General features: G+C 46.6%; 1 protein-coding gene across 1 annotated transcript in view; it reads left to right on the forward strand.

The window, feature by feature from the left end:
• Window positions 1-26016, forward strand: part of plxna2 (plexin A2) — a 455628-nt gene that overhangs the window by 400648 nt on the left and 28964 nt on the right. Inside the window, 6 exon segments of the mRNA XM_082962164.1 lie at window positions 251-393; window positions 1513-1781; window positions 16905-16971; window positions 17109-17255; window positions 17697-17856; window positions 19787-19890. Of these exon segments, the coding sequence (XP_082818290.1) occupies window positions 251-393; window positions 1513-1781; window positions 16905-16971; window positions 17109-17255; window positions 17697-17856; window positions 19787-19890 (890 nt within the window).

A 26016-nucleotide genomic window follows, 5' to 3' on the forward strand; every position in this document is an offset into this window, starting at 1 on the left:
GTGTGTGTGTGTGTGTGTGTGTGTGTGTGTGTGTGTGTGTGTGTGTGTGTGTGGGTGGGGGGGGGGGGGGTGGGGGGGGGGGGGGGGGGGGAGGGAGGGAGGGAGGGAGGGAGGGAGGGTCAACATAGCTAGTGGGCGTACATACTAATGCATGGAGATCCATGGTTTCAAATAAACCAGCCGGTCTGAAATCAGTTGATCCATACTAACAGTCCTGTTCATTTCTCCTCTCTTTACCCACCTCCTCCAGCTTTTGCTGAGCTGCAGACGGACATCAACGAGCTGACCAGTGATCTGGACAGAGCTGGTATCCCCCATCTGGACTACCGGACTTATGCCATGAGAGTCCTTTTCCCTGGCATCGAGGACCACCCTGTTCTCAGAGAACTGGAGGTACGGAGAGAGAGAGATGGAGAGAAAAAGTAGACAAAGAAAAGTATGAAGGGGGGATGGGAGAGGGAAAGAGAAATGAGGAAAGGAGAGACAGAGGAAGGAAAGGGAGAGTGAGAGAGAGCTTCCACACCACCCCTGTGGCATGCCCTCCATAAGCACCACAGTGCCAGGGGGAGACTGACACCAGTATGTCGATCTGCCTCTCTGCCCTCTGGCCTCTCTCTCACACACACACACACACACACACACACACACACACACACACACACACACACACACACACACACACACACACACACACACACACACACACACACACACACACACACACACGCAGGTCCCAGTCCAGTTTCCCGACGTGCGTTTATTTCACCCACCAGCGCATCCTTCATCAGGAGTAATGAAGTGGGTAATGTCCTGTTCACTGGCAGCCCTGGGACCTCCTCTACTTGGGACAGACTGACTGGAACACACTCCACGGAGTCTCTTTAATACTCTGCTATTCTTTATAGGGGAGTACAGGGTGGGTGTGAGTTGCTGGATGAGTTGACTTATTAGGGTACATAGGATGGGTTGTAAGCTTAGATCTCTAACAGGACAAAGTATGCAGGCTTATTAGGGTACATAGGATGGGTTGTAAGCTTAGATCTCTAACAGGACAAAGTATGCAGGCTTATTAGGGTACATAGGATGGGTTGTAAGCTGAGATCTCTAACAGGACAAAGTATGCAGGCTTATTAGGGTACATAGGATGGGTTGTAAGCTGAGATCTCTAACAGGACAAAGTATGCAGGCTTATTAGGGTACATAGGATGGGTTGTAAGCTGAGATCTCTAACAGGACAAAGTATGCAGGCTTATTAGGGTCAGCCTGTTGACTGTATGAGGGTGACATGGTGTGATAGTGAGGAGTTGTTCAGGGAGGAATAAACGTCCAATAGGAACAGCAGAAAGTACTAGCGCCTCACCATGCCCCTTTATGAAAAGCAGCAGAGCAGTTCTGTCACGCATGGAACAATCTGGGTGGGTATGAAGGTGTTTAAAGTACAACTCTTAACACAGAAACCATGTGTTGTCATGTGGCATGTTAACCCTTTGGTTCCTGTCCTGCATGTCCTAGGTGTCGGGTAACGGTCAGCAGAGCACAGAGAAGGCTCTGAAACTTTTCGCTCAGCTCATCAACAACAAGGTGTTCCTGCTAACCTTCATCAGGACTCTGGAGCTCCAGCGCTCCTTCTCCATGCGTGACCGCGGCAACGTGGCTTCTCTCATCATGACGGCGCTGCAGGGCAAACTGGAGTACGCCACCGACGTGCTCAAACACCTGCTCTCTGACCTCATCGACAAGAACCTGGAGAGCAAGAACCACCCCAAGCTGCTGCTGCGCAGGTAAGAGACATACAGATTCATACACATTTATACATGTACACACACATACATAAACATTTACACTTTCACACACAAAGATGCATTATGCATGTATGCACACACATACAGTATGAGCACATCTGCTGTGGGCAGAATGGAAGGGGAAGCAGAGATAGTGGAGCTGGGAAACAGTGGGAGGATGTTGTTATAAGATAGATGGAGTGTGGATCAGAGAGGTGCGTTCTACCACTTGTATTGATTCCATTCATCAAAATTCGTAATATGTCGTATGTCATATGTAATATGTACTTCATTTACAATGGCAAGATATGAATTTTTAGCAACAATTACTTGTCTAGTATCCTTTCAATTATCAGCCAAGATAGAGAGTTGTAGTCTCATCTCTCTCTCTCTCTCTCTCTCTCTTTCTCTCTCTCTTTCTCTTCACTTTAAGGGCTTTATTGGCATGGGAAACATATGTGAAGTAGATAATAAACAAAAGTGAAATAAACAATAAAAATGAACAGTAAACAGTAAGCAGTAAATTCTTTGTGGGTCTGTTTAATCTGAGGGAAATATGTGTCTCTAATATGGTCATACATTGGGCAGGAGGTTAGGAAGTGCAGCTCAGTTTCCAACTCATTTTGTGGGCAGTGTGCACATAGCCTGTCTTCTCTCAATAGCAAGGCTATGGTCACTGAGTCAGTCACAGAGGTCTCCCCCCCACCCCAATCTCAATCAGTCTGAGAGTACACGACTGTACCACTGTCAGTCTCACTTATCCGCTGAGCTCTGGCTCCTCATCAAACATTCAGCAGCAGCTTCTACTTTACTTTTCTCTTTCTGTCTCCTGTCTCCTATCTAGATTGTTTTCGACAGGACTCAGGGCCATGTACTATATCTTTAAATATAGAGTCCTTTTACTCTTTTACTAGAGTAAAGGTTGCCATCTTTGTATCGTTTAATAGGCGTATGGATGGGTTAGCAGGGAATCAGCAGAACTGTCACAGTCCACCTTTACCCCATCTCCAGAGAGGAGAGGAGAGAGAGACAACAAACAGAGGAGAGGAGAGAGAGACAACAAACAGAGAGGAGAGAAGAGAGAGGCAACAAACAGAGGAGAGAAGAGAGAAACAACAAACAGAGGAGAGGAGAGAAGAGAGAGACAACAAACAGAGAGGAGAGAAGAGAGAGACAACAAGCAGAGGAGAGAAGAGAGAGACAACAAACAGAGAGGAGAGAAGAGAGAGACAACAAACAGAGAGGAGAGAAGAGAGAGACAACAAGCAGAGGAGAGAAGAGAGAGACAACAAACAGAGAGGAGAGAAGAGAGAGACAACAAACAGAGGAGAGAAGAGAGAGACGACAAACAGAGGAGAGAAGAGAGAGACAACAAACAGAGGAGAGGAGAGAGAGACAACAAACAGAGGAGAGGAGAGAGACAAACAGAGAGGAGAGAAGAGGGGCAACAAGCAGAGGAGAGAAGAGAGAGATGACAAACAGAGGAGAGAAGAGAGAGACAACAAACAGAGATGAGAGAAGAGAGAGACAACAAACAGAGAGGAGAGAAGAGAGAGACAACAAGCAGAGGAGAGAAGAGAGAGACGACAAACAGAGGAGAGAAGAGAGAGGCAACAAACAGAGAGGAGAGAAGAGAGAGACAACAAACAGAGGAGAGGAGAGAGAGACAAACAGAGAGAGGAGAGAAGAGGGGCAACAAGCAGAGGAGAGAAGAGAGAGATGACAAACAGAGAGAGGAGAGAAGAGAGGGGCAACAAGCAGAGGAGAGAAGAGAGACAACAAACAGAGAGAGGAGAGAAGAGAGAGGCAACAAGCAGAGGAGAGAAGAGAGAGATGACAAACAGAGAGGAGAGAAGAGAGAGGCAACAAGCAGAGGAGAGAAGAGAGAGAGACAAACAGAGAGAGGAGAGAAGAGAGAGGCAACAAGCAGAGGAGAGAAGAGAGAGACGACAAACAGAGAGAGGAGAGAAGTGAACAGATAGAGGAGAGAAGTGAACAGACAGAGATAGGAGAGAAGAGAGAGACGACAAACAGAGATAGGAGAGAAGAGAGAGACGACAAACAGAGAGAGGAGAGAAGAGAGAGGCAACAAGCAGAGGAGAGAAGAGAGAGACGACAAACAGAGAGAGGAGAGAAGTGAACAGATAGAGGAGAGAAGTGAACAGACAGAGATAGGAGAGAAGAGAGAGACGACAAACAGAGAGGAGAGAAGAGAGAGGCAACAAACAGAGAGAGGAAAGAAGTGAACAGACAGAGAGAGAAGAGAAGAGAGGCAAATGACCTGGATTATGCTGTTATGTTATTTAAAATGCCAGCCGCCAGCCCGACACACTCCTAGCTGCCCCGTAGTTTCCTTTATCTCCCGTCATTAGGAACACATTGGTTTAAGTCCTGCTGGTCTGGCCTTCAGGCCTGAATATTCCTTTAGTTTTTTTAACATTACCTTCCATTTCTTCAAAAGAATATAAAGGATTACCAATTTGACACACTGTTTATTTTCTCTTGACGTTTTTCTTGTGGCTCATTGTGGCAAAGGTACGGTTGGCTGACACACAGAGAGGAGCGAGCTGAGACATAAGCAAAGAAAAATCCTCATAGTGACTGAAATTGAACATATGTGTAACCCTCAGTAATGTGTTGTTGTCATTAATGTGGATGGTTGAGGAATAGGACAGCTCTGTTCTACTCTGATGGCAGCCCATCAATTAGCAGTTGATAACAGGATGGCTGAGCCTGTTATTATGTTTAGGCCTGAACCATCTCTACCTATTATTAATGAATTAGTCCGTCTCTGCCTTCTATCGCTTCCTATACTGATGTAGTCTGTGACTGTGTGCCAAAGATCACCCGTTCCCTGATATACATAGGGTGCAATTTAGGACACAACTGTAGAGATACATCTACACTTCCCTTCCCTGAAACCCATCAGGAGCCTCTACGCTACTTTACATTTCAGTCATACACTTCCCACGTGGAGACTATAGCAGCTACTATCTCTCCCACTGTGAGATGTACAGTACAGTCATTCATCCCATTCAGCCCACACAGATAGTGTGCACCCCAAATGGTACTCTATTTCCTACATAGTGCACTACTTTTAGCCAGAGCCCTAGCGAAGTGTAGATAAAATGTTTTATCTCTATATGTGTGTCCTAAATGGCACCCTATTTCCCATATAGTGTCTGACTTTTGACCAGGGCCCATAGGGGTCTGGTCAAGAGTTGTGCACTTTGTAGGGAATAGGGTGCCATTTGGGATTTATACTATATGTAGACCCGTGGCAGTGTACTGTACAGTATCTGAGGCAGCAGGAGGAGCAGTAGCTCTATAGTAGTGTATGACCATGTAGTATGAGTTATTACTGACCGCCACAGCACCGGACCTGGTTTACACGGTCAGACCTGGTTTACACGGTCAGACCTAGTTTACACGGTCAGACCTGGTTTACACGGTCAGACCTAGTTTACACGGTCAGACCTAGTTTACACGGTCAGACCTGGTTTACACGGTCAGACCTGGTTTACACGGTCAGACCTGGTTTACACGGTCAGAGAGCGCCACCACACATCTTTATTCATTGAACCTTTATTTAACTAGGCAAGTCAGTTAAGAACACATTCTTCTTTACAATGACGGCCTACCTGCGGGGACGGGGAACACATTGTTATTATCTAATGTTTTAATAACATATGAATATAGGACAAAACATATATCACGACAAGAGAGACAACACAACACTACATAAAGAGAGACCTAAAGACAACAACATAGCAAGGCAGCAACACATGACAACACAGCATGGTAGCAACACAACATAACAACAACATGGTAGCAACACAACATGGTAGCAACACAACATGGAAGCAACACAACATGGTACAGACATTATTGGGCACAGACAACAGCGCAACGGGCAAGAAGGTAGAGACAACAATACATCACACAAAGCAGCCACAACTGTCAGTAAGAGTTTCCATGATTGAGTCTTTGAATAAGAAGATTGAGATAAAACTGTCCAGTTTGAGTTTTTGTTGCAGCTCGTTCCAGTCGCTAGCTGCAGAGAACTGAAAAGAGGAGAGACCCAGGGATGTGTGTGCTTTGGGGACCTTTAACAGGATGTGACTGGCAGAACGGGTGTTGTATGTGGAAGATGAGGGCTGCAGTAGATATCTGAGATAGGGGGTAGTGAGGCCTAAGAGGGTTTTCTAAATAAGCATCAACCAGTGGGTCTTGCGACTGGTATACAGAGATGACAAGTTTACAGAGGAGTATAGAGTGGAGTGATGTGTCCTATAAGGAGCATTGGTGGCAAATCTGATGGCCGAATGGTAAAGAACATCTAGCCGCTCGAGAGCACCCTTACCTGCTGATCTATAAATTATGTCTCTGTAGTCTAGCATGGGTAGGATGGTCCTCTGAATCAGGGTTAGTTTGGAAGCTTAGGTGAAAGAGGAGCGATTACTATAGAGGAAACTAAGTCTAGATTTAACTTTAGCATGCAGCTTTTATATGTGCTGAGAGAAGGACAGTGTACTTTCTAGCCATACTCCCAAGTACTTGTATGAGGTGACTACCTCAAGCTCTCAACCCTCAGAGGTAGTAATCACACCTGTGGGGAGAGGGGCATTCTTCTTACCAAACCACATGACTTTGTTTTGGAGGTATTCATAACAAGGTTAAGGGTAGAGAAAGCTTGTTGGACACTAAGGAAGCTTTGTTGTAGAGCATTTAACACAACATCCGGGGAGGGGCCAGCTGAGTATAAGACTGTATCATCTGCATATAAATGGATGAGAGAGCTTCCTACTGCCTGAGCTATGTTGTTGATCTAAATTGAGAAGAGCGTGGGGCCTAGGATCGAGCCTTGGGGTACTCTCTTGGTGACAGGCAGTGGCTGAGACAGCAGATTTTCTGACTTTATACACTGCACTCTTTGAGAGAGGTAGTTAGCAAACCAGGCCAAAGACCCCTCAGAGACACCAATATTCATTAGCCGGCCCACAAGAATGGAATGGTCTACCGTATCAAAAGCTTTGACCAAGTCAATAAAAATAGCAGCACAACATTGCTTAGAATCAAGGGCAATAGTGACATCATTGAGGACCCTTAAGGTAGCATTGACACATCCATAACCTGAGCGGAAACCAGATTGCTTACCAGAGAGAATACTCTGGACATCAAGAAAGCCAGTCAGTTGACAAGTTTTTCCAACACTTTTGATAAACAGGGCAAAATATAAATAGGCCTATAACAGTTAGGATCAGCTTGATCTCACCCTTTAAATAAAGGACATACAGGAAGTTACCTAGGGCACTTAACCTCCGGCTTCCTGGACCTTCAGCTTCCTGGTCCTGTCTTATCTATATTGCATTGTGTATATTATGGGGAATGTCAACAGAATGGCACAGTGTACACACACACACACACGCACACACACACACACACACACACACACACACACACACACACACACACACACACACACACACACACACACACACACACACACACACACACACACACACACACGCTGTAGCAGAATGCATTTCTGTAGTACTCACAGTAGCATGTCCATAACATGGACCTGTAGATATATATGGTTGACCTCTGAAAGAATAACCCTTACAACAGGGACTTACAGATGGGAGATGTAAACATAGCTGTCCCGATGCTTATAGTGGCTTTCAGTCCTGAAATACTGTATATGTGAAATATATTTGAAGGTATATGTAAGCCAAATGTCTTCTTCTCTGCATGGCTCTGTCCATATAGTTTAGCAGTGTATACAGGGTATGTAATATTGAGGTACTTGACACTGGAAAACATAAACATACAGTACACATATGCATATTAGTGCTGGGAATTTCCAGGGACCTCACGATACGATAATATCACGATACTTAGGGCTGAGGGGGCTGGGGGCCAGGGGACGAGGAGGGTTAAGGGGGCTGGGGGCCCGGGAACAAGCAGGGCTGAGGCGGCTGGGGGCCCGGGGATGAGCAGTGCTGAAGGGGCTGGGGGCACGGAGGATGAGGAGGACTGAGGGGACTTCTCTTTCTGACAGGGCAGTTGTAGGATCTCATGGGGCTGCTCCATTACTGACTGGGACCTTCATTATTGAGGCCGTCTCAAGCAGAGAGCTCCATTGAGAAGAAGAACTGCCACGCTAGCTGCCACACGGCGGCGGTCAGCGCTCTCCTTTTGCCATCCACCAGCCCGTTTAAGGGATTCCTGGACAGCTCTGCAGGTCTCCTTTGAGCGCTGCACCCAGTCTTCCACCGCAGGAGCCTCAGTCTGGCTCTGAAGCCAGGGCACCAGGACCGGCTGGTAACCCAACACGCACTGAAAGGGCGACAGGTTAGTAGAGGAGTGGCGGAGAGAGTTCTGAGCCATCTCGGCCCATGGCACGAATCTTGCCCACTCTCCCGGCCGGTCCTGGCAATAGGACCGCAGAAACCTGCCCACATCCTGATTAATTCTCTTCACCTGCCCATTACTCTCGGGGTGAAAACCTGAGGTCAAACTGACCAAAACCCCCAGTCGCTCCATAAACGCCCTCCACACCCGGGATGTAAACTGGGGACCCCGATCAGAGATGATGTCCTCAGGCACCCCGTAATGCCGGAAGACGTGAGTAAACAGGGCCTCCGCGGTCTGTAGGGCTGTAGGAAGACCGGGCAAAGGGAGTAGACGGCAGGACTTAGAGAACCAATCCACAACGACCAGGATCGTGGTGTTCCCCTGAGACGGAGGGAGATCGGTGAGGAAATCCACCGACAGGTGGGACCACGGCCGCTGTGGAACGGGGAGGGGCTGTAGCTTCCCTCTAGGCAGGTGTCTAGGAGCCTTACACTGGGCGCACACCGAACAGGAGGAGACATAGAACCTCACGTCTCTCGCCAATGTGGGCCACCAGTACTTCCCTCTAAGACCCCGCACCGTCCACTCAATCCCTGGGTGACCCGAGGAGGGTAGCGTGTGCGACCACCTGATCAATTGATCGCGGACACCGAGCGGGACGTACTTCCGACCCGCAGGACACTGAGGTGGAGTAGGTTCTGACTGTAACGCCCGCTCGATGTCCGCGTCCACCTCCCATACCACCGGTGCCACCAGACAGGAAGCCGGAAGTATGGGAGTGGGGTCGATGGACCGTTCCTCGGTATCGTAGAGACGAGACAGTGCGTCGGCCTTAGTGTTACGGGAACCTGGTATATACACGAGATAGTAAACTGGAATCTAGTGAAAAACATAGCCCACCTAGCTTGACGAGGGTTCAGTCTCCTTGCCGCCAGGATGTACTCCAGATCACGGTGGTCAGTCCAGATGAGAAAAGGGTGTTGCGCCCCCTCAAGCCAATGTCTCCACACCTTCAGGGCCCTTACCACAGCCAGCAACTCCCTGTTCCCCACATCATAGTTACGCTCCGCCTGACTAAGCTTCTTAGAAAAGAAAGCACAGGGGCGAAGCTTCGGGGGCACGCCCGAGCGCTGTGACAGCACGGCTCCAGCCCCAGCCTCGGACGCGTCCACCTCCACTATGAATGGCAAAGAGGGGTCCAGATACGCCAGCACAGGAGCATCGGTAAACAGAGTCTTCAGCTGACCAAAAGCTCTGTCCACCTCCGCCGACCACCGCAACTGCACCGGCCCCCCCTTCATCAGTGAGATAATGGGAGCCGCCACCTGCCCAAAGCCCCGGATAAACCTCCGGTAGTAATTGGCAAACTCTAAGAACCGCATTTCGGCCAATTACGCACGGCCGAAATGCGGTCACATTCCATCACCATCCCTGATGTGGAAATGCGATACCCCAGAAAAGAGACGACTTGTTTGGAGAACACACATTTCTCGGCCTTGAGGTACAGGTCATGCTCCAACAGTCGCCCAAGCACTTTACGCACTAGAGACAAATGCGCAGCGCGTGTGGCGGAGTAGATCAGAATGTCATCGATGTACACCACCACACCCTGACCGAGCAGGTCCCGGAGAATCTCGTCTACAAAGGATTGGAAGACGTCTGGAGCATTCTTCAACCCATACGGCATGACGAGGTACTCATAATGGCCAGATGTGGTACAAATGCGGTCTTCCACTCGTCCTCATCTCGGATACGTACCAAATTGTACTCGCTCCTGAGATCCAGTTTTGTGAAGAAGCGTGCCCCGTGAAATGACTCCACCGCCGTAGCGATGAGAGGTAGTGGGTAACTGAAACCCACTGTGAGGGAATTTAGACCTCTATAGTCAATGCACGGACGCAAACCTCCCTCCTCCTCCTTCACAAATGCAGCACGCATGCTCACGCCGTAACACAATTTAGTTTGTGTTTCTTGTTTGAAGTGCAATAGTGTAATAATCAGGTTCTCTTCTTTGTAAGTGTGTTATTCAATTTGTGTGATGTAGGATTTGTGCAATTTAGTTTTATTTGTGTGTTTTTTGTTAGCAATAGGGTAATAGTTTAATAATTTGATTATTTTTTATTTGTATTTATATACTACAATTTGTTTCTATTTGTCTTTGTTACTTTTTTATATTCATGAGTCTTATTTTGTATACATTTATATAGTTTTAAATGTTATGATTATTTATTTGTGTTGTTCCAAATGTCTGAATAAGAATGAGTTAAGTCATTTAGCGTCTGCTAAATGACTTAAATGTAAATGTTAGTGCGGAATGGGTCTTTTTTTGTCTTGGGTGGGGGGGCTGAAGGGGGGTTCGCCCAGGGAGCCATATAAGCTAGAACCTCCACTGCTTGTATGAAAGGCGTTTCTGGGTTAACAAGGTGCATTAGACATGCAGCACGCATGCTCACGCCGTAATTAACATTTAGTCTGCTCTCTGTGTCTCTCACAACTCTCTCTCTTTCAGCACACATCTGCTTTAAGACCAGCTTCACATCAAAAGGTTCATCATTTACTTACTGATGGTATTTCACTATTTTATCTATTCTTTGTAGATGTATAAATTATTATATGCACACTGTTCAAACAAGGGTTAGTTAACCTTATACTTGACCTGTAACGACAATTTATAATCCTATAATACCATGTATTGAGTTTAAGAATGGGCTACTGAATCCTTCTAGAAATGTCTCTCAGGGAAAGAAAGAGCAGGAGCAGAATCTCATTGAGGGAAACTGCATAATAACCCGGCATAATACCCTGAGGGCAGCTTGAGCTGGGTGGAAAAACAAACCATATTGTATATTATGGGAAAAGTTAACAGAATGGCACACACACACACACACAATCAGACATTGACTCCTGTCTTAGGTTATATTATGAGTATAATGAGGGCTGCCCGAGGCATGGCAGTTTATATGTTATTATATTTTCACAGCAGTTCAGACTAGAATCTATATTTCAGTCAGTAACCTCTACAACATCCTATTAGAACATATAGCCTGTATAGAACATACACTGAGTGTACAAAACATTAGGAACACCTGCTCTTTCCATGACATCGACTGACCAGATGAATCCAGGTGAAAGTTATGATCCCTTATTGATGTCACTTGTTATATTCACTTCAATCAGCGTAGATGAAGGGAAGGAGACAGGTTGAAGTTTAAGTCAAAACTGTAACTAGGCCACTCAGGAACATTCAATGTTGTCTTGGTAAGCAACTCCAGTCTATATTTGGCCGTGTATTTTAGGTTATTGTCCTGCTGAAAGGTTAATTTATCCCCCTGTGTCAGTTGGAAAGCAGCCTGAACCAGGTTTTCCTCTAGGATTTTGCCCGTACTTAGCTCTATTCCATTGCTTTTTATTTTAAAAACTCTGTAGTCCTTGCCGATGACAAGCATACCCATAATAACATGATGCAGCCACCACCATGCTTGAAAATATGAAGAGTGGTACTCAGTGATGTGTTGTTTGGATTTGTCCCAAACATATTCAGGACATAGTTAATTTCTTTGCAGTTTTACTTTAGTGTCTTATTGCAAACAGGATGCATATTTTTTAATACTTTTCCTTCTTTTCAATCTGTCATTTAGGTTAGTATTGTGGAGTAACTACAATGTTGTTGATCCATCCTCAGCTTTCTCCTATCACAGCCATTAAACTTTGTAACTGGTGAAATCTCTGAGCAGTTTCCTTCTTCTCCAGTAACTGAGTAAGGAAGGACACCTGTATCTTTGTAGTGACTGGGTGTATTGATATTCAATGTCTACTTTATAATTTTTACCCATCAACCAATAGGTACCCTTCTTTGCAAGGCATTGGAAAACCACCCTGGTCTTTTTTATTTTACATTTATTTAACTAGGCAAGTCAGTTAAGAACAAATTCTTATTTTCAATGACAGCCTAGGAACAGTGGGTTAACTGCCTTGTTCAGGGGCAGAATGACAGATTTTTACCTTGTCAGCTCAGGGATTCGATCTTGCAACCTTTCGGTTACTAGTCCAACGCTCTAACCACTAGGCTACCTGCCGTCTTTGTGGTTGAATTCGTGGTTGAAATTCACTGCTCAACTGAGGGACCTTACAGATAATTGTATGTGTTGGGTACAGAGATGAGGTAGTTATTCAAAAATCATGTTAAACACTATTATTGCACACAGTGAGTCCATGTAACTTATTTTGTGACTTGTTAAGCACATTTTTACTCCTGAACTTATTTAGGCTTGCCACAACTAAGAGGTTGGTTGAATACTTATTGACTCAAGACATTTCAGCTTTTCACTTTGTATTAATTTGTAAAAATGTCTAAAAACATAATTCCACTTTGGCATTATGGGGTATTGTGTGTAGGCCAGTGGCACAAAATATCGTTGTTATACATTTTAAATTCAGGCTGTAACAACAAAATGTGGAATAAGTCAAGGGAGTTTTTCCTAGCCACCGTGCTTCTACATCTGCATTGCTTGCTCTTTGGGGTTTTAGGCTGGATTTCTGTATAGGACTTTGTGACATCTGCTGATGTAAAAAGGGCATCATAAATACATTTGTTTGAGTGTGAATACATTTTGAAAGCACTGAATTGTGCTGGAAAAATGTATGTTTGTGCTTTTCTAATAACCAATTTCTGTGTTCATGCAAGTGACTGATTGAACATGCCTGGAAAGAATGCGTGGAAAGAATCCTCACTATCAGTATCTGCAATTTAGCAGTACGCCCAGACCCTTGTTTTGAGAACGAAAGATATCTCAGTTTCAATGTCTCAGCTTAGAGAGGAGAAGCCTCGTCAGGTATTGGTCTGTCACATGCATGACCCAGTATTGGTCGGTCACATGAATGAAGTCAACGTTAATGATGAATTAATTATGAATGATGAATAAGCTAAATCATGAAACATAACTTGTCTGTATATAAGAGATCTAACGGGACTGCCCTGATAGAGCTCCTGATCAAAGTGTACTTGGTGCATTGAGTTGGTTGGAACCTCTCCAGCACGCTGATAATAAACAATGATTCATTTAAGATTGACTTTGAGTGTCCAAGTGTAGAATTTCAATGACTGTATATTATGGGGAATGTCAACAGAATAGCACAGTGTACACACACACACACACACACACACACACACACACACACACACACACACCTGTCTTAGGTTATATTATTAGTATAATAGGGGGGTGGCTTTGTGCTCTCCTGGCTGCCAGAACACTTTATACGTTATTATATTTTCACAGCAGTTCAGTCTACATTCTAAATTCCAGTCATTAACATCATATTAGAACATATAGCCTGTATAGAACATGTATCTGATGTGACTGATGTGTATCTGGGCGACAGCGTAGCCTAGTGGTTAGAGCGTTGGACTAGTAACTGAAAGGATTGCAAGATCGAATCCCCGAGCTGACAAGGTACAAATCTGTCGTTCTGCCCCTGAACAAGGCAGTTAACCCACCCTTCCTAGGCCGTCATTGAAAATAAGAATTTGTTCTTAACTGACTTGCCTAGTTAAATAAAAATAAAATAAAACTAATCCAAATTAGAGATGGCAATGGTACATCAACAAGCCATGGTCATGGCTTTCTATATGAACTATATTCATACTTCCCATGTTGTTTTGAGGAAGTGTAGTCTGTCTACTCGTGAGAGTCTACAACCCAAACATTAGATGGTTTTTCCCTTAAAAGCTTTCTGAACATGGTATCTACGTTTTGACAATCTGTCGACTTTAGACTAAGTACGTTCCCATTTTAATTTGTTAATCTGCTTTTAAACCTTTTAGTCAGACAATTGTTTGGTTGTAAGTTTGTTTCATATACTCTCTTTCACGTTCTCTTTCTCTGTTTCTCTCTTTTTCTCTGTTTCTTTCTCTCTAATTCTCTCCATCTCTTTACCTAGCTTTAACCCTTTCTTTCTTTTTTTCTCTAGAGACATCCTTAATCCTTCTGTACTCGGATATGTTGCATTTATCTCTCACTCCGTCCTCGGTCCCACTCTCTTATAGCTTTCTGTTTTGTATCTCTCACTCCGTCCTCGGTCCCGCTCTCTTATAGCTTTCTGTTTTCTATCTCTCACTCCGTCCTCGGTCCCGCTCTCTTATAGCTTTCTGTTTTCTATCTCTCACTCCGTCCTCGGTCCCGCTCTCTTATAGCTTTCTGTTTTCTATCTCTCACTCCGTCCTCGGTCCCGCTCTCTTATAGCTTTCTGTTTTCTATCTCTCACTCCGTCCTCGGTCCCACTCTCTTATAGCTTTCTGTTTTCTATCTCTCACTCCGTCCTCGGTCCCGCTCTCTTATAGCTTTCTGTTTTCTATCTCTCACTCCGTCCTCGGTCCCACTCTCTTATAGCTTTCTGTTTTCTATCTCTCACTCCGTCCTCGGTCCCACTCTCTTATAGCTTTCTGTTTTCTATCTCTCACTCCGTCCTCGGTCCCACTCTCTTATAGCTTTCTGTCTCTCACTCCATTTATAAATGGAACGACAGAACAGTAGCAAGTTTTCTATCGCCTTGAGTCCTTTCACTCTTTTTTTGTCTTCAGCGTTTTTCTAATGACATTCCCGTCCATGCGGAGCGCTGCTAGAATAGAATGGCTTAATACGGAAAGAGAATGTTGTGTTTAGCACTATTCCATTCTGAAGACATTCCACAGCCTACTAATCGGTCCCCCTCAACCTATTTATCAGCATCAAGCCCCAGTCTTAATGCACTGTAAGATAATGAAAATCCTGATGTTCATTAATGGAACTCAATTAAAAGAGCGAGGGAAGGAAGGGGAGATGGGAGGATGGAGTGATGGGGAGGAGGAAGGAAACATAGTGAGGAGTCTCAGTGAACCATTGAAAGGAGCCCCAACATGGCCCCATACAAAGGTCTTTATTTGACTTTCCTTCTACAGGGACTTGCTAGGCTTATTAAAACCCTTAATAGGTTCTATTAACACACAATCCACTGTGAGTCAGAGGAGGGGTAATGAGGGGGAGGGGAGGATAGTTCTCTGTGGAGGAGAGAGGGGAGCAATTATGGAGGGTATGTGCACTTTGTCCAAAACACAATATTTGTATGTTTTTTCAGCTTCGGTCCGTATTGATTTTGAGGATGAAAACTTTAGTTGAGAGTAGTAGTAGAGATGAGAGATGCAGTAGGTGGATGCACGTGTGTGTGTGAGTTGGTGTGTGTATCAGGGGTTGGAATTGAAATGATTTTCCAATCGTTCTGTTCCCCTATTTGTTTCATTCTGTTCCAGTGCTCCAACCAGCATAATGAAGTTCTGAACCGGTTTGAACCCCAAAAAAGTACAGCTTCATATAGTTCCTTTTCCTACATTTTTTAAACTCTTGAAATCAACATCATTTTTTACATTGAGCTTATTAATTTACTCCACCAATAAGGATAGAACAGCTTGCTATAAAACGGGTAAGCTAGTTGTTTACATGTTTGATTGGTTAATAAGTGCAGGTGGGAGATGCGACTGAAATTGTATGGGTGGGAAGAGAGCGAGAGAGACGCGTGGACGTGAGGGGGCTTGGCATGAGGCACTGAACATCATGACGTGAGTTGGATTGCATTTAGGCTACTAGCATCATAACTTCACTGAATTACATAATTATAAACTAGACATTAGGGATATTTTTGGAACAAAAAATTACATTATTAACCAGTTCTCAAGATTTGAAAACAATGGTTTCATTTTGGAACACTAGAGATCACTTTCGTTCCTGGTTCTGGTTCTGTTTTTTCCCCCAAAATATGTTTGGTTCTGTTCCCTGAACCAGTTCCAACCCCAGGTGTTTATAGAAGAGGGCACAATCATACACTCCTTCGGCTGTCAGTAGTGCCTCTTCCTCTCATCCCGCAGCTGAAATGAGGTGAACAAAACTCCACCTTCCATCAACCTGGTGCATCTCACATCAAATAAGCTGTCAGAGAGAGAGAGCTGCAGCCCATCCTAGCAAATACCTCTCCTTATCCCTGTACACCACTGTTACACGTTACAGCCCCAGCCACCATTTCCCCGCCTGCAGCCCAAAGTAATCATAGTCATTTCCCGCCACATTAAGAGGGTCATTTTCACAACGCCGCACCAAGTAAATTGGCAACAGGCTTCTGTATGGCCCTGTAACTGAAGGGTGTGGGGTGGGATGTGGGGTGGGATGTGGGGTGGGCGCGTGCCAGTGACAGTCACGATATTGTAAAGCACAGTGGTTCTCTGAGTACTCAGAAACACACACACACACTCAAGGGTACTTTGATTGGGGACAATATGCTAGTAGCATGTCCAGGTGGGAGCTGAGGTAATCACATAGTCACGCCATCAGTTGGACAATAGTCAATGAACTGTTTGTGAGGAGAGGAGAAGCTTAGGTTGGTGATGTGGAGGAAGGAGGGAGTCCGAGGAGGAAGAGAGTGTGTACTTGTGCTTTCCCTGCACGGTTAGCCCAGCTCTCAGAAGATGAAGCATTGCAGTGTTGGTATTCAGGAATAGTACTGTTGGTCCTCTGGAGGGGGAGGGAGAGAGAGTAACCCTTTCATCTATTTTTTATGCTCGTTAACCACTACTGTCTGGCTGCTTTTTCTTCTCTTTCTCATTCCTCCTCTTTCTACTGTTTTTCTTCTTCTAATAAGTCCATCGTTTTCTGACTCTGCCCTGAAATGTTTTTGGAGCTATTTGGGAAAGGTCACATTAGCATAAAAAAATCCACATAATTTTCCCTCTTTCTTCAGAACGGAGTCCGTTGCAGAGAAGATGCTCACCAACTGGTTCGCTTTCCTTCTTCACAGATTCCTCAAAGTGAGTCTAATGCAACCTCCAGTTCACCAGTTTTAGTAAACCAGGGTTTTATAAGAGGCGGCAGTTGAAATACATTTTATATCCTTAATCAATATGTGTTTTCTCTCTGTCTCTCTCCCTCGCCTCTCTCTCTCCAGGAGTGTTCTGGTGAACCCCTGTTCATGCTGTACTGTGCCATCAAGCAGCAGATGGAGAAGGGGCCGATAGACGCCATCACCGGAGAGGCACGCTACTCCCTCAGTGAAGACAAGCTCATCAGACAGCAGATAGAGTACAAAACTCTGGTCAGTACCACTCAGGCAATCACACACACACACACACACACTGATATACAGACAGACAGACAGACAGACAGGCGGACACACACACAGATTCTACTGACTCTACATACACTATATCCCCCCCACACACACACACACACACACACACACACACACACACACACACACACACTGATATACAGACGGACGGACGGACGGACGGACACAAACAGATTCTACTGACTCTACATACACTATATCCCCCCCCCCCCCGGCTGGTTTATTTGAAACCATGGATCTCCATGCATTAGTATGTACGCCCACTAGCTATGTTGACCCTCCCTCCCTCCCTCCCTCCCTCCCCCCCCCCCCCCCCCCACACACACACACACACACACACACACACACACACACACACACACACACACACACAGACACACCCTGACCTCCTCTCCTCTCCTGTAGATCCTGAACTGTGTGAACCCGGACAATGAGAACAGTCCTGAGATCCCAGTGAAGGTGCTGAACTGTGACACCATCACCCAGGTCAAGGAGAAGATACTGGACGCCTGCTATAAGAACATGCCCTACTCACAGAGGCCCCGCGCTGTCGACATGGACCTGGGTAAGATAGACACACACACACACACAATACACACAAAGGGGATGACATACACACACACAAAGGTGCTGACATACACACAAACACACACACACACACACACACACAAAGGGGATGACATACACACACACCTTCCCTAGTCTGACAGACAGCCCCCCCCCCCCACACACACACACAGTCTGCCACCCACTCCACCCCAGAGCCAACACTGCCTCTTCCACCTCTCCTCCTCCTCCTCCTCCTCTTCTCATGTGCTCTCCCTTCACACCAATGAGAGAGAAACAATAACCTCAAGTAAGAAGTGCTAATCACCAGCAACAACCACAGGGGACAACCTCTCTCTCCATATCACTATCACCTAGGTAACACTAGGGTGTGTGGCAGTGGTCTCCGGACACAAAGTAATACATTCCAGTCAACAGAGTAGAAAAATCAATGATCACTACCTGGTGCCCAACACGGCCCACCATTTCCACATCAACAACCTTATTATCGTTTCATTATCAGACGAAAAGCCGTCAATGTGCCCATCTACTCCCCACCCTCCTTTTCCCCCTCTCCCTCTCCCTCTCCCTCTCCTTCTCCCTCCCCCTCTCCCTCTCCCTCCCCATCACCCTCCTCTTCCCCCTCTCCCTCACCCTCCTCTTCCCCCTCCCCCTCCCTCACCCTCTCCCTCTCCTTCTCCCTCCCCCTCTCCCTCCCCCTCTCCCTCACCCTCCTCTTCCCCCTCTCCCTCTCCCTCTCCCCCTCCCTCACCCTCTCCCTCTCCCTCACCCTCCTCTTCCCCCTCTCCCTCTCCCCCTCCCCCTCCCTCTCCCTCACCCTCCTCTTCCCCCTCTCCCTCTCCCCCTCCCCCTCCCTCACCCTCTCCCTCACCCTCCTCTTCCCCCTCTCCCTCTCCCCCTCCCCCTCCCTCACCCTCTCCCTCACCCTCCTCTTCCCCCTCTCCCTCTCCCCCTCCCCCTCCCTCTCCCTCACCCTCCTCTTCCCCCTCTCCCTCTCCCCCTCCCCCTCCCTCACCCTCTCCCTCACCCTCCTCTTCCCCCTCTCCCCCTCCCCCTCCCTCTCCCTCTCCCTCACCCTCCTCTTCCCCCTCTCCCTCTCCCTCCCCCTCTCCCTCTCCCTCCCCCTCTCCCTCTCCCTCTCCCTCTCCCTCCCCCTCTCCCTCTCCCCCGAGTCACTTTTCTGGAAAGGATTCTCTCTCTTAGTCCTTCTCCTCCGGCGTGCGTTTTTCCCACCATGCGACACAAGTATCACTGACACCAATTACGCCGGTGAGGCTGAGTGCCAGCTACACCGGTGAGGCTGAGTGTGTATACAAATTGAAATTGTTTGTGTGTAATGTTTAATTAAAATGGCCGTCAATCCGGGCGGGGCGCCGCCTCTCTGGTCTCCTAACCGAACGGAGGACACGGCGTGCTCTGTGTGTGTCTGCAGAACAGAACGGCACCACGAATGGCTATTGATACGGCTTCATTTGGATAATGTGTTTTCTCAAGAGTCCTTTGAAAGCTTGTGACGTCTGTGTGCCTCTCCTCAGTGACACCAAGGCAAATGAAGACGCAGTCAGAGAATAGCTTAATCGTTTTGGACTCATCTTGCTTGAAGAAGTAATGGCTATTAAAGCAGTCTTGGCAACACCCTTAGAGACAAACAGATAGAATTGTCAATCCCTTTAAACAGTAGAACAGTGTTGTTCAGTCACTGGAATTGGTTATGCTGTAGGTAACTCAGCTCACACCACATAAAAAAGGCATTACTGTAAGATGCAAAGGCTTCAATAGTGAATGGATAACACAGACTAGAGAATATGTGTGTATGTTCTTGTGCACGCTGTATGTGTGTTTGTGCACGTGCATAGGTGCGTTGGTGTGTGTGATTGTGTTTCTGGCAGTGTGACTGACGCAGCATCTCTTCTCTCTGGTCCCGTCAGAATGGCGTCAGGGGCGGATGGCCCGCGTGGTGCTGCAGGATGAGGACATCACCACCAAGATAGAGAACGACTGGAAGAGACTCAACACACTCATGCACTACCAGGTAAAGTGAACTGATCTATGTTACGTATATCTAGACTCGACACACTTATTGATCACCAGGTAGGGTTATCCCATCTACATCAAGTATATATTACAGTTTGTTATGGTACAGTATCTATGTATGTCTCTCTCTGGAGGTGATGGGATTCAGTTGCATTATGAACACCCATTCTATACAGTAGATTATGGAAATTCAATGTATAGAAGTTAAATGACCCAAGCCCACTCAAGTGTACTGTAGGGGAAATGTAATGTTCAGACTCCTGACTTTGAGATGTTGAATCCTCCTCCTACAGACTCTCATTAGAATTCACTAGTCTGGTTTGATCTGATCTGCATGACTCACATAGAGTAGAGGGCAATTATTCTGCAGGTGGTGGCCGGGGAGAGAGAGGACCACCCTCGAGAAATACAGCTCAGTATTTATTTATTTATTTATTCTCTCTCTCTCTCTCTCTACCACTCTCTCTCTACCTCTCTCTCTCTACTCCTGCTATCTATATTTCATCTGCCTCTGCTCAGGGACTAGGCTGTCCTTTACCTGTTACCATGGCAATTAGCCCTGCCTCAGCCTCCGCTGAACTTCTCTCCACATCTCAGAGGGTCCGACTTTACCTGCAGTTCCCCGCCACCTTAATGTCTAAAAGAGAGAGAGAAAGAGTGAGAGAGGGACAGAAAGGGAGAGCGAGAGAGATAGATGGGAGAAAGAGTGAGCGAGGGACAGAAAGAGAGACAGAGAGAGAGGGGCAAGTGAGAGAGAGGGGAGAAAGAGAGAGACGGAAGAAAGAGTGAGAGAGAGTGAGGGAGAAAGAGAAGTAGAGAGAGAGGGCAGTCTTCTCCAGAGCACATGAGTCTTTCAGCAGTACAGAGGGTCAGCAGGCTCCCATTACTCAGACAGGGAGACCATCTGCCCAGAGATCCCGACTGCAGCCTGTAGAACCTGCAGCCCTGGAGCCAGGCTGAGGTCAGTCTGTGTGTGTGTGTGTGTGTTTGTGTCTGTGTGTGACTGAGGACCGGGACTGGTCGGTCAGGGAGGATGGGACGGGGGGGCTGGGGCTGCAGCCTTACCAGAGGCCCTCTCTCTCTCTCATACCTGCTGCCCCAGAGGAGGAAAAGAGGTAGAATCATTTACAAGGTGTCAGGGTTATTAGATGTGACATAACGTAGTGTCCTTCATAGAGGACTTGGTCCCCTGCTGATTTACTGTCTGTACCCCCTCTGTCTCCTTCCCTAGTCCTCTCTATCTCACTCTTCTACTTTCTTTTCCTCTAACCTTCTACCTACTTCCTCCCTCCACATCCCTGTCACCCACAGATAGAGAGCGCTCTCTCTCTCTCTCTCTCTCTCTCTCTCTCTCTCTCTCTCTCTCTCTCTCTACCTCTCACCCTCTACCTCACCCTCTCAGCAGTCACAACCTCTCTCTCTCTCCCCCTGAGCTCCGGTGCTCTCCGAGTCAAACCGAGACTGTCTGAGTCTCTCTGAGTCTCTGGGGTAGCCTGTAATCATTGATGGAGGAAGTGCAATATGTTAACTTCCATCTGTCTGTTGTTGTTCTGTTGCTTTGTGTCACTGTTTCCTTCATTAGCCATGGGAGACGCTGCAGGGCACAACAACACACACACACACACACACACGCATAGAGACAAGAAAATACGGGGGAAGAGAGTAGATGGTGAGGTGAGGTGAGGAGAGGAGAGGTGAAGAGAGGAGAGGTGAGGAGAGGAGAGGAGAGGTGAGGAGAGGAGAGGTGAGGTGAAGAAAGGTAAAAAGAAGAGAGGAGAGGAGAGGAGAGGTGAGGAGAGAAGGGGATTAATGGAGCCTCTTTTGTTGTGTACTGTATGAGCTAGGTTGCGTGTGTGTGTGTGTGTGTGTGTGTGTGTGTGTGTGTGTGTGTGTGTGTGTGTGTGTGGCCACCTGGCACAAATAGAGAGCCCAACTCATTAATCCCCAGTGAGAGAATAGAGAGAGATGGAGAAGTGTGTCTGTGCGTGTGAAATATTTTGATATTCAGATTTACACTGCACCCCTGTGACTCTGCTAATTGTCACACATCGAAGAGGGACCAGACTGAGATGCATTAGAATTCATGGAACTCCTATCAACCAGGGACGCCCTGCTATTTATTTGCCCTATCACATGGGAGATGATCGTGTACATACCCTGGTTATGGAAATAACCCTCAGCTCCTGCAACTGAAATTAACAACAGAAAATACATTTCAAATGAGACTGTACAGTAGCATCTTTATTCAGTAGCTACCTTTGCTAGTTTGAGCTCATGGGAACTGAATGAATCTCTAGACACACACACACGAACACACACACACACATATTGTCGGCCAGAGCAGAGGAGAGGAGATAATAGGTTGATGAGATAGGAGCCTGGCTGATTGGTGATTTTAATCTCTCTGTTGATTAGTCTTCCTCCTTGTCAAAGCCCGGCTCTTACTCTCTATCTCCTACCCTTGAACCTCTTCCTCCCTCTCCTTCTCTCTTTTCATCAGTCCAGCTCTTCCTATCTCTCCCTCTGTATCCCCCTCTTCTTCTCTCTTTTCATCAGCCCAGCTCTTACTTTTAGCACTTTATCTCCCTGATTTGAGTCAGATTTACTTTCTACTTACCTTGGTTTTATCTCTCGCCTGCTGTGCCTACATGGGTGGCTTTGTCCAGGGGGACAGCTAGAAATGTGATGAAGGAAATGGCTCCATGAAAGGCCTTGTCCCTATCCTCCTGCAGTGTAGTTGGCTGAACTAGGCCAAGACATTACTAGAGCCCTGTCACTGTGCCTCCATTCTGACCTTGTGTTGTCCTGCTGGTGTTGTGTTGTGGGGGAACTGCCATGACTTCACCAGGGGCTCCAGTTTCACACTTCCCCGACAGAGAACCTGCACTGGGACGGTTGGGGATATTTTAGACAAACCCAGACAGACACAACAGATAGTTGGATATATGATCATTTCCTACCCGTTTTATATATCTTTCCATCAATCTGATTCTCTGTGGCGGCTCATCCCTTCTTATCATCTGAACAAACAACGCCCCACAGGCAGACTTTGAGTTTTAAAATATGTTCCAACAGAAAAGGAAATCTAGATCGACGTTTTGGCAGGCATAGTGAAGAGTGTGTTCCTCTCCTCTCCACAGATTCCTTTGAGCCAAGACAGTTGGTATTGGGTCTAATGACTGGCGTCTGGTATTGCAGCAGGTTGAGTGATATTTTCAATAGAAATGGACCCGGTGGGACTGGACCCTCAACACACAACATGTCACTTTCGAAGTATGCTCTGAGACACCATTTTGTTTGATAAAAACACAGTTTAGATCATTTGAGTTTCATGTAATATACTAATAACCATTTAATCTTAATAATCTTACGTCTATATTAAAGACCTATCAGTTAGGTAGTTTTGTGTGACTAAGCTACAGCCCGGTACAATCTGTGATAGATAGTCATCCTAAACTGGGCTTCCAGGGGATCAGGTGGCCTGGGAATCAGAGGATCAGGAGATGAGAGATAGAGGTGGGTGGGTGGGGGGGCTGTTTGATGGAGGTCTTATCACTGTGTAGTACTGGCCTCTTATCACACCTGCAGGCCACTCTAATGCTCACCTCACCTCCCTCCCTCCCTGCCTCCCTCCCTCCCTCCCTCCCTGCCTCCCTGCCTCACATTGTGGATTAGCCCTGAAGGATGGAGGGCGGAGAGAGGGAGGTAGAGAGTCAATGTCCAATCCCTGCCAGAAAGAGAGAGTGTAGGAAGAAACGGTAATGGGGCCTTCCAAGTTGTCACTACTGTCAGAGCTTGTAGGAGTGAGAGAGAGCAGAGGCTTTAGACAAAATGGAGAAGGTTAGGATGGAGAGGGGGAAGAGGATAGATTAGGGTTGAGAGGAGGAAGAGTGAGGTCTTCACAATCCAGAGCCGGCGGAAAGAGGTTTCCAAAGAGCATTTTTAATTTCCCTCTAAGAGGGCAGACGGTGTGGCATCAATTTCTGAGAAGAATCCTCCTTAAGCCTCTGTCCTTTCAAGTGTCTCTCCAGTGTGGCTATTAGAGTGGGCCCTGTGCTGGAGCTGGAGCTGGCTGTGGCCTCTACCCCAACCCTGGCTGTGACCCCAACTAATGGCCTGGTAGAGATTAGTCAGGGAGGGGGGTGGAGAAGAGAGATGAATAGAGAGAGGGGGAAGGAGATGAGGGAAGAGACACCCCTATAGGTGCATCGTGGGGCCACGTTATTAGCAGTTGAATAATGGGAGGAGAGGAGAAGGGGAGGAGAGAGGAGGAGAGAGTAGAGAGGCGACCCAGCCAAAGAATTATAGAGGCTAAAAGTCAGGAGGGGTCAGGGGAAAGGAGCTTATTTCTCTACTCCTATATGACATGAAAATAAATATTTGTCTTTCTTTAAATAGAATCTGAGGTTTTCTTTGAGCCTATGGCTGCTTGGTGCTTTCACACCGTTGGATGTTTGTCCTTCTTGTTCTCTCAAACTCAGATCCATCCACTGGGCTGGCTGCAAATGCCAGAGAAGGCTTCAGATAGGAACAATGGTGTATTTATGTGACATTCTTTGTCCATTCAGTTTGAAAGAGTGCACACAAACACACCTTCACAACTGTGATTAGCAGTGCACTGTAGAGGAAATGTACAGCAAATGAACAGCAAATGAAAGTGGCTTGGTTTAGAACACTAACTTTTATGGCTGTGGCTTGGTGAGACTGGACACAGAGACAGCAGTGCCTCTTCCAAGACAAAAGACAGAGAGGTAGTCAGAGAGCCCAGGTTGAAATGATTCTCTTCTGGAGTAGAACAGACGCATCCTCCTCCTATATCACCCTACCATATCTCACATCATCCTACAATATCTCACATTATTCTCCCATACCTCACATTAAACTCCCATACCTCATATCAGCCTCCCATACCTCGAATCCTCCTCCCATACCTCACGTTATCCTCCCATACCTCACATTATCCTCCCATACCTCATATCAGCCTCCCATACCTCAAATCCTCCTCCCATACCTCACGTTATCCTCCCATACCTCACATCATCCTCCCATACCTCAAATCCTCCTCCCATACCTCACGTCATCCTCCCATACCTCACATCATTCTCCCATATCTCAAATCCTCTCCCATACCTCACATCATCCTCCCATATCTCAAATCCTCCTCCCATACCTCACATTAACCTCCCATACCTTACGTTATCCTCCCATGCCTCACATTATCCTCCCATACCTCACATTAACCTCCCATACCTTACATTAACCTCCCATTCCTTACATTAATCTCCCATACCTCACATTATCCTCCCATACCTTACATTAAATCTCCCATACTTTACATTATCCTCCCATACCTCACATTAACCTCCCATACCTCACATTAACCTCCCATACCTCACATTAACCTCCCATAACTTACATGATCCTCCCATGCCTCACATTATCCTCCCATACCTCACATTAATCTCACATCAACCTCCCATCATCCTCCCATACTTCCCATTATCCCCCCATAACTCACCAGCCCCTCCCATAATTCACATCCTCCTCCCGTACCTGACATCATTCTCCCATACCTCACACCATCCTCCCGTCTTCCTACATACCTCACATCATTCTCCCATACCTCACATCGTCCTCCCATATTCCTCCTATCACCCTCCCATACCTCACGTTTGTCTCACTCTCTGTCTTTTTTTTCCAATCCCCACACTTTTAGTCTCTCTCTCTTTCCCTGTCACTATTATGGCTTTATTTCTCTCTCTCTCACTCTCTTTCTTTCTCTCTCTCTCTTTCTCTCTCTGAGCTGCTTGGTGGAAGCGTCGCCACCACTGCTGTGAGGACAATGAGGCAGAGGCGGTTGTTCGCTAGACGTGCCAGTGGGAAGCCCTCACTCCGTCTTTCTACCAGCTCCCCCCTTCCATCCCTCCTTTCCTTATTTCCCTAATGGCTGGGGAGTGATGGGAATAACAATGAGGATGATCTCAAGCACAGTCATCACGGAGGCATTTGAGTCGTTTCTTACAGAGATGGTCTTCAGAGAAATCCCACAGGGCTTTAGAGAGAGTAGAGAAAGAAGCTGAATGGAGAGAACATGACAGAGTACAGGGACTGAGGGATAGAGGTA

This window comes from Salmo salar, chromosome 15 (genome assembly GCF_965601325.2).
Source record: "Salmo salar chromosome 15, fSalSal1, whole genome shotgun sequence".
Taxonomy (NCBI): Eukaryota; Metazoa; Chordata; class Actinopteri; order Salmoniformes; family Salmonidae; genus Salmo; species Salmo salar.